Source organism: Neopelma chrysocephalum, unplaced genomic scaffold (assembly GCF_003984885.1).
Source record: "Neopelma chrysocephalum unplaced genomic scaffold, ASM398488v2 Primary Assembly neopelma1_96234, whole genome shotgun sequence".
In the NCBI taxonomy this organism is placed as follows: Eukaryota; Metazoa; Chordata; class Aves; order Passeriformes; family Pipridae; genus Neopelma; species Neopelma chrysocephalum.
Window position 1 is genome coordinate 13,634 of NW_020924883.1, and position 9,593 is coordinate 23,226.

The 9,593-nt window shown below is 38.2% G+C and overlaps 1 protein-coding gene across 1 annotated transcript in view; it reads right to left on the reverse strand.

The window, feature by feature from the left end:
• Positions 1-291: 291 nt before the first annotated feature.
• Positions 292-9,593, reverse strand: part of LOC113981185 (proprotein convertase subtilisin/kexin type 5-like) — a 14,711-nt gene continuing 5,409 nt past the window's right edge. Inside the window, exons 4-9 of the mRNA XM_027708438.1 lie at positions 8,813-9,043; positions 6,462-6,639; positions 5,219-5,436; positions 3,974-4,089; positions 2,254-2,440; positions 292-1,682 (exon numbers count right to left, since the gene is read on the reverse strand). Coding sequence (XP_027564239.1) covers positions 1,276-1,682; positions 2,254-2,440; positions 3,974-4,089; positions 5,219-5,436; positions 6,462-6,639; positions 8,813-9,043 — 1,337 coding nt within the window. The 3' untranslated portion in view covers positions 292-1,275. The remainder of the gene's footprint in view (positions 1,683-2,253; positions 2,441-3,973; positions 4,090-5,218; positions 5,437-6,461; positions 6,640-8,812; positions 9,044-9,593) is intronic.

Consider the following 9,593-nt stretch of genomic DNA (forward strand, 5'->3'; position numbering starts at 1 on the left):
CTCCCTTACTGGAGGTGAAATGACTAGAAGGTTAAAATTCAGACCTCACCATAAAACTTCATTAATCTTACAGATGGAACTATCTTGAGGTCTTTAGGAATACTTATTGCAAAAAATTCCACTGAGGTATTGAGCCATAAAACCGGTATTTTCACACAATTCCTTTGTAGACACTAAATCTAATTGGTTTATCATTCTAGAGCAGTTCTTTTCACTGGAAATCTAAAGGAACTCTGAAGGTGAATGAAACTTAACAAATAACAGCATTTTTGAGACAGTTAAAGAATTTATTCCTTCACAACAAAGGTCCACAAAGTATACTTTTCTTTAAAATGATGTTTTATCATAACAATAATAATAATTAAAAATCATATTTCTATGTTCTTTTAAGTTATCAAATAAGTGCTAAATATCCCCTTTGCCATTTTCTGAACACCCTGAGCCATTTATAATAGAAATAGAAAAGCTGCTTGGGGCATGTGTATGTGTGTGCCATGCTTATTAACAATACTCCCCTTTGTGGTAAATCCAGTACAATGAAAGATTAGTTGACAAACACTCACCATAAATTTTAATCAGAGGCTGATATATAAAATATTTTAGTTATATTTCATATAAACTGTGAATACAATATGGTTGTGAGGAGTAGTCATCATCAGAAATCTTAAAACTTCACATCATAGATGCCCAAATTCCCTGGAAAGAGTGCTATAAGGATTATAAAGAGAAATGTGTTGGCTTCAGGGAACACAGATGCACTAGGTGACACCAGTGAAGAAAACCTAGGTAAAGTCAGCCAAGTGCCTACTCTATCATGAACTTCTGAGTAACTATAATCACAAAGTAGTAAACTACTGTCACCCTATCCCAGTGGTGTTCATAAGGTAGATATATTAACTTTGCTTATCACATTTCTGGTAGTGATTGACAAGGTTCTTAATAAGTGTGTGTGCATAGTTTGAAGTAAAGTCTGTATTACTTATAATGCACACAAATACATATTGGGAAAGGAATTATTCTCCGCACAAATGCACAGAAACATAATCTCTTAACCAGACTATATCTGGAGTGATACTTAAAAGTCTAGAAAGGATTTATGCAAAGCTTTACGAAAAAGTGTTTTTAGAAACCATTCTGCTCTCACAATAACTATTAGCAAAAAATTTGGAGGTCAGCATGCTATCAAGTAACTAAACATACTTAACTAAATTGCTGTAATTTCATAGGAAAAACAACAGAGCAGGACCAATTTACTATTAGTAAGTTAGTAAAAACTTATCTAAATGAATAACTTTCATCATCATATTCAAGTTCATCTTCCTCATCATCCTCCAAAAGTCCATATTTAAATTTGCGATAGATTGTGCCATCCTGGCTCATGTATACAATGTCATCTTCTTCATCATCATCATCCTCATTTTCTCTATCTCTGTACTCAATCACTTGATCCTCCTGGTAACTGGGACTCTTGTGGTAGTTGTTCACACAGGAAGGAAAGGTTTTGGAGTGATTTGTCAGTTTTTCATACCCACCTTTATTGACAGCCTGGGTTTTGGCTCTTGATCTTCTCCAGATGAATACAATGGCTCCAATGACAAGGAGAAGCAAAATGCAAGTGATAACAAAGAAAGTAGTTTTGCTTTTTCTCTTGGGGGGTACAGTGTTCTGTAATACACAGTCATCTACAACAGCAGTTAAAAAGAAAATAAAAAAGATTAAATGAACTTGTGTGCATGTGTTTGCGTTTGTGTGTGTGTGGTATATCTGTCTTAAAAAGCCCAGTACAGTGTTTAGGACTGTGTACATTTTTAAAAGCATTTAACTAGATAGCTTACTTTTCCAGTAGCACCACTGTATTTTTGTAGCTGTGATATTGTAAGGATGTCAACAAGGCTGTTGAGATACCTATTCTTCTTTATTTGATTCAAAATAATCATAAAGAAGCAGAAAAGCTGGCAGGCACACAAATGAAGTTATTCAGATTTCTACCATTGAAGCAAGCACTTCTCAGTCACCCGGTTTATAAAATATAAACATAATGGTTGTGAGTGAGAGAAGTTGCCATCTCTAGCAACAGTTGAGATTGCTGTTATTTTTGTAAAGCCTTTCCCATTCTGGTGATGGAGCAGTAGAAACACACTGCCATCAGCTCAGCAGCACATTTTTGGTCTATTCCCCTTTTGATTTTTAAATGTCAGCCTAATCAGCCATAAAACCCTTCAGCACTATTACTGCTCTTCAGCATGGTCCTACCTTGTGTTTCACTGCAGTCACAGCACTCTGTGTTGCCTGCTGGACCAGAGTCACTGCAGCAGGGCAGGCAGCGACTTTCCTCTAGGTAGAGCTGCATGCTAGCTGGACAGACTGTGCAGTTGAGAGGACCAGGTCCCTTGCACTCAGTGCATGAGCTGTCACATTTCTCACACTTGGGTTCATCTTCCTTCGAACACAGAACACAAGTAATGCACCTTTCATTTTGGATTCTTGGGATCCGACCTGGTAGTTCTGTCCCGTCATTCACTATCTGTTTGGTCATCTCTGGGCACCATGAGTGTCAATGGCAAAATACAGTAGCAAATGTAAAATTTCCTATTTCCTGAGTTCTCAGTGGTCTGCTTGTAGGGAGATGGGATAAATTGTTGTAGGAGCTTAGAGATCTCACCTAGCTAGACAGGAAGATAAAGTTTATTCACACTGTAAGCTCTTTGGGCCAGAAGGTGTGTTTTTGTTTTACTAGTCCCACGCTAGCAGATCTATGGTAGTTGGGCAGTAATGATGGTAAAGTGACTTTCCAGAAGGTTCCTCAAGAGTATCATTAAAAGTAACTGACATGAAAGAAGCAACATGAAATATCCCAGGGAAAGAAAAAAAAAAAGACAGCTGAGAGAATGCATTTTCTTTCTAACCGGAGAATGAGCAGAAATAAGGAATAAAGATGGCTGGAAATTTTCTAGCAAAACAGATTTCTATTAGATTGTGTTGGTTCTTTCCTACAAAACCAGCTTAGATTCAAATACTCTTCTCAAATCCCAGATAGGCTCCTAGGACCCTCTTAGTAAAAAGACCACCAAAGGTCACTGTGGTCACATGTGCCTTGCAGAATGCTCTGAGGTCAGGTGTTTCAGGGTTTCCAGCATTCACAATTCCTGGCTGACTGGGGAAAAAACTTTATTTTTCTGCTGTGGGACCAAGGACCCCACTGTGAGGATTTGGAAACTCTAATAAACTTTCACCAAACTTGCTGTCAGACTTGCAAGGCTGCTTATCCTGGATTGAAGAACCTGTGCAAGATGGGAGGATCATAGCAGATCACAATTTCTTAGAGTCAAAGCTTTTGCAAAGACCTGCAGACCTCTGTGGTCCCCAGCTCTTAGGCTGTTTTCTCACTGGTATGCTAAGGGGATATTCCAGGCCAGAGACTCCAGGGTATCCAACATCTCAGGCAAGCTGCTATGCCTTCACGATATACTCTTGAATAAACATTTTTGGAAGGCAGTTGGTGTGGAAATGTGGAAACTGGAGGGCCCAGACTTGTTGCACAGACCCAAATCTAACTGTAGTCCTATTCTTCTAAATATACAGCTCTGTTAACTTTAGCCTGTCCCTCCACTAGAGGTTTCTGCCAGCAAAGCTCTCAATCAGAAATGCAAAGTGATTTCTTACAGAAATGGTATCAGAAATCCATGGGCAAATCTCACTTATACTGAAATATATAGTGATATTAGCTCTATCACTAATATAGTTGATTTTGTTCACACGATATCATATCATCAAACAATGTTTTGATATCATTGTTGACTATAGAGGATTACTCTATAGTTGACAACCCCAGAAAGAGAAACAATGCTTCCTCAGCCAAGACAACAAACAAGTAAACATACTTAAAGATAAGCACACTTAAAAACTCAGCAAAGAGCAATCTGTTCCAAGCATTGTGTAAGGTTCATAGCAGAAAAGGCCTACAAAGGGGTACCTCTTGTCCTGGTGTCTCCTGGACTTTGTATTCACCTACAAAACAGTCTGAGTTGCACATTCCACCTAATAAACTGTAGCTCCATACGCAAGATGTGCAGCTGAATGCTCCCTTTCCTAGAAGGACAAATGAAAAAACAAGATTACAACAGGAAAAATTGTCAGCTAATTTCCTTTAAAAATCATACTGACCACTACCACTAAAACAAAAGGGTATTTGTCAACAACAAGAATCACTGGTGAGGAGTTCAGCATGAAGAGTTTGGTATTAGAAAGAGATTGGTATTAGAAGAAGTTTGGGCCTTGTCTTGTTTTTTTATGTGCCCACAAAATATATTTATGTGTTTTTATATTCATGAAAAGATGATTCTGGAATCAGTTGTACAGGGAAGCTCTGACACATTCAGGAAAATCAATTAGATCAGTGCACTGAAGTAAAATTGTGGAGAACCTTAGCCAAAAGCTGTCCTTCACAAAATCCATACTTATTAGCCCTCCTAACTAACTGATTAATGCTGCTTGCTTCAGAAACAGATTAATTAGGAAAACTAAGAAACTGAATACATAAGTGTGTCACCATACATATATATATATATATATATATATATATATATTCTTTTACCCTAAAGATATGCTCTATGGGTCTTTACTCTTCCCATTGCAGACTGTACAGATGTGTGGTTGGAATTAGGTTCCTTGGCTTGACTTTTACATAGTAGCATACAGTAGGATGGCTCAGAGATTAAGGTATATTTCACTTATTATTCAGTATTTGTGTGAGAAATGAGTCCAGCTCTGCAACTAACAGAGCCCATTTTTGAAGCTGATGGGCATCTTTGAGAGAGGCTTGGCTGATGGAAAATTCATTACCACTGTCCATTTGTTTCCCTTCATTGACTTGGCAACAGAACTCAGTCCCAGCCCTTCCTGTTAAGTGACTGTCTTTACATTTGTGCTCTGTGCTTGAGGAAGCCCTGTGGACCGCTTGGCAGGAATTCATATCCTTGTTTTCATCTCAGTTGTTCAATACTGTAAAAGTAAGGTGGCAGCAGGGAACAGTCAGTGCAGCAAGTCACCTAGGGCCAGGGAGAGGCCTGCATCACCCACTGTAGCTACTTAGGTCATTGCCAGGTTTGTAGCACTGTACATGTAATGTATCTTTGTGAAGTGTTTCCAAATCTTGGAAGAGAGATTACAGGTGTTTTGGTGACACTTTTTTTGCTCAAAGTGGAGCATAAGTTTTTACCTTCACAAGTTAGACAGGAAGGGTGGCATCTTTCACAGACATTGTTGTCCTTGTTTTCATAGTAGTACTGAGGACAAGAGCTAACACATTCATTCTTCGAGTGCAACAGGTAGAAATATGTATCACATAAAAGACAATCTGTGGGTTGAGGTCCCGTACACTCCTTACAATTCTTGTGGCATCTCTTACATAATCCAGTGGAATTTTGTGCAAAATACCTGAAACAGATCAGATAGTCATAGCTTTGCATAAAGCTCAGCAGCGACAGGAAAACCAAAACATATTTAATTCTTAGCTTTTTACTGTGATTACATCAATATATAAAAATTATTTTAATGTGAACACAGTAATTACTTGCAATCTCAGTGAAAATAGAACTAATTTCCTTTTAATTTTCCTCGGCTATTGGAGTTCAGCTATAGAGCAAGACTTTGTAAACTGAAGGTGTATAAAGCAATACTTTCTAAAATCTAGAGTGAATTCAGTCACAGAGTATATAAATAGGCAGGGCTCAAAAAAGCTCAACTCTGCTTTGACTCTATTCACCTAAGTTATGCTCTCAGGTAAAAAGAAGAATTGATACATTGGGGTTTTGCTAAAATGTGGTCATTGTAGACCTCCAGTTTAATGGGATGATAATTTAACAGCCAGTGCAATCGTACTCTACTTTTAAACTAAATGGACCTGAAACAGAAATCATAGGTCCACTTTCTAAATTTGAATTTCTGAGATATAGTCACAAGAGCACACTGAATTCACATTTTGAACTTAAATGGATTCATTAAAGAAGTTTCTGTCTAGAATTATGAGTGCTCAGTTGAGAGGTGTTTTAATGGTTGTTTTTATTATCACCCATTATAAACATTCACTCAATGCAAAAAACCAGTAACTTCATCAAAACTTCAGGGGAAGCTGCAAAGGTTCTTGAGGAAAGTTGCACTGCTTCCTGTGCTCAAGCTGATGGACAGATAAGTTCATATTCTGGTTCACACTGTTCTGTATAGATATAGCCTCAGATCACCTTTGATATGGCCACACCATATCAAAATGGTCCCAACTTGGGCACCAACTGAGAGTTTTCTACTGTGAGGGGAGGTTTTCTACCACTTCTGTACTGGGACAACATAAGAAATTTTCACCTGAAACAAAACACAGTTCTACTGAAGTAGAATATTGCTGAACGATCTAATTTCTCAAAGCTCTCTCTGTGGTGCAGCTCTTAGCAAAAGATCTTGGACCTTACCCTGATGGACACTGGTTTACGCATCCTTTTCCTTGTCTGTACCAACCCGGTTTGCAGGAAAGGCACTGTGAGCTGTATTTTCCGGTGCAAGTGACACAGGCACTGTGACATGCAGAACATTGCCCCTCATCACTATCAGCATAATATCCATCTGGGCATGTTTCAACACAGGTTGTATCTGCACAGACAACAATGCAGAATAACACATCATATTCAGCATCTGCTACTATAAAACATCTCATACAGTTGTGCTAGAGCAAACTCTGTAACAGGAGATGCTGATATACATGTACCAGAACAAGAAAAGAAAATGTTGGGATATAGAAATATTTTTTGATTCTTCTAAGTCTTGTTAATTTATTAATCCTCATTTTGGTGTCTTATGCATATTAGCAGGCTCTGCAGAACAAATAAGTTTTTTACTTTGGGGAATGTAAATGTATGAACATAATAATAAACAGAAGATGTGATCTCTTTCAGAATAATCAAAAGAAATCTTATCCCAGTGATGTTGAGGTTTAGAGATGCAAAAGAACTGATAGTATTTACAATACAGAAACTACAGATAGCTGAGCCAAGTGACTTAAAGAAAAAATGAGGAGGGGAACTGAGGCAGCCAGCCAGGCAACACCCAGTTACTGTATAACTAGGTGAATTGTCCTGAAGAAGTTCACAAGGAGGTAATTTAGAACTCTGGGGGGCTCCAGACAGGAAAGACCACCAAGACCCTCAATGAAGACCCTCAGAGACCTTATAAGGCTAAGCATATATGATAATAAATGTTGGGAAGCATCATGAATATGTAACAGGAATGCAGGGAACAAAAAATGAATAATCATGTAAGGCTGACATATAGGGTGTAGCGAAGATAGCTCGATGTGCATTTTGGCAAAATGATGACCCAATGCACCTGGCGCCAAGTAAAGAATGCTTGATTTCTAACTCACAAATTGAGTCTTAGAGATTTCTTTTAAGTGCCACTTCTAGGCAACACTAGTAACAAGGAAACTTTCTATCTGCATTACCATTTTCCTTACATTTTGCTCTAAGCATCAATCTCATTGCATTTTGTGTATATGACAAATTGGATGGTATATCTGAGATTTAATGACATTTGTTTACTGGTCTTTACCCTTGTCTGTGGCTGCTACTTAAATGGGATTAAATGTCTGTAATGCTGCCAAGCATACCAGGTAGATCCCACTTTTTTTTCAGTCTTTAAAATAGGAGTCCTGAATGAGAAGTTAAGACTAATCTAACAAGCTGCAAGTGCATCAAGCTTAGAGAGCAGTAATTACTCATGAGTTGATTGTACTTATTACATAGCTTGTCTTGATAGTTTTGCTGCTTGGGTTGCAACTGGGCAAAGGAAGATACTTCTATTTATTTCTAGGTTTTGCAGGGGGAGCGTTGTGGTTTTTTTTTTTCTTTTTTGCATTTCTTTCTCAACTTCAGGATGTTTCTTAGCTTTACCAATTGTAATGGTGCAAAGCAGCTGGGTGTGTTGATAAAAAAGACGGGTCTGATGCAAGGCCTCAGAAATTTAAGAATGCAAAATCTGCATTAGAATTAGACTCAAAAAGCTTAGGTTCAGTTTCAATCCACGTTCTCTTTAGATTTTTCCTGCATGAAAGATAATTTAATAATTTTTTCTCCCAGTTGTTATCTAAAATTTTTGTTTACTTTTAGAAGAATATACAAAGAAGCAATTTTCAAGTTCTAGGATTTAATGCTTTTTACAATTTAGTTTCTGAGATAGTATAGTCTTTTGCTCCAAATCAGAAAAGTAGCTTTGCACCTCAGCCACCCAATAGATACTGACCTAGGGATCCATATATCACTTCTTAACAGCTCTGTTTATGTATTTCTTTACTCATCAGACCTCTGCACGGATTAAACAAGTCAAAATGAAAAAGTGAGCCCTTTGTGGATACAGTTACAAAAACAACTCAACCCCCACAAAAAAAAAAGATCCCCCAAACAAACAAACAAATAAAACCAAACAAAAAAAAAGAAGCTAAGGATAGCCTTCTATTTTTTTTATTTAAGGCCAGGAAAAAACAGGAACAGTACATACCAAGGAAATTAAACATATGAGTTTTGTTTAGCCATGGAGTTTATTGCTATTTATAAGTCCTTCTTTGGCCTCAGTGGCAAGCCCAGTCTCATAAAGAGTTTACAGGTAGCATCACAGAAGAAATTCTCTCTGTGCAATTTACCTACTTGTCAGGTCAACTTTACAGTATTTATTGTTTGATGCAGCCCTAGATATTGCATAAATGTGACAGAGACTTTCCTACTTTGTGCTTTGGGTGTAGAATGAAACCTAGAGGCAGGAGCGAGACACTTACTGAGAAGATAGCGGTTATTTTCACAGCTAAGACACTGGTGTTCAGTGGGTCCTGAGCAGTGGAAGCATTTCTTGTGACAAGACTTGCAAGTCTGAGTTTCCTCAGCATAGAACTCAGTGGGAGAGCAGTACTCAGATACCACACAGTGCCCATCATGCTTCAATATCTGGCCATTTCTGCAAGTAAGGCACGCATTGGAAGAAGAACAAGTCTGACATGTCCTGTTGCATGCTGAAATGGACAAACAATAGGAACGTCACCACCTCTTGCTGTATCTCAGAGTATCATTACAGCTTTAATTTTGAAAGAAGCAGTCGTCATCTCAGGATGAAAGGCTGAAAGAAATTATTGTCAATCTTGTGCAGACAGTTTCTTAGGTTTTTTTCTGAATCAGCACTGGTTTTGCAACATATGGTCTCTGGCAATTCTCAGCATTTTACCATAGTGGTTGCCCATAATATTAAACATATGTAACTTTGCTACCTCCCTCTCTGCTTTCTTCAAATTTTGCTGTTCTGAGACAAGCCTTGTTATTTTTCTGCATGAGCTACCTCCTTTGATTCCAGGACACTGGTATCGACCTTAGCTGGCACACACTGTCAGAGACTGAAACGGTTAATGATTTATGCATTCTAGGAGGTTTTTGCAGGCTTTTGACTTTTACATTATACGTCTAATGGGCAGTTGGGCCCATCCCTCCCTCCAGTGCTGAAGGTGTCAAGCCCTGAAAAGGCAGGAAGAGCCGAGTTTACCATGTGTCAGAGACTGAAACATTATACCT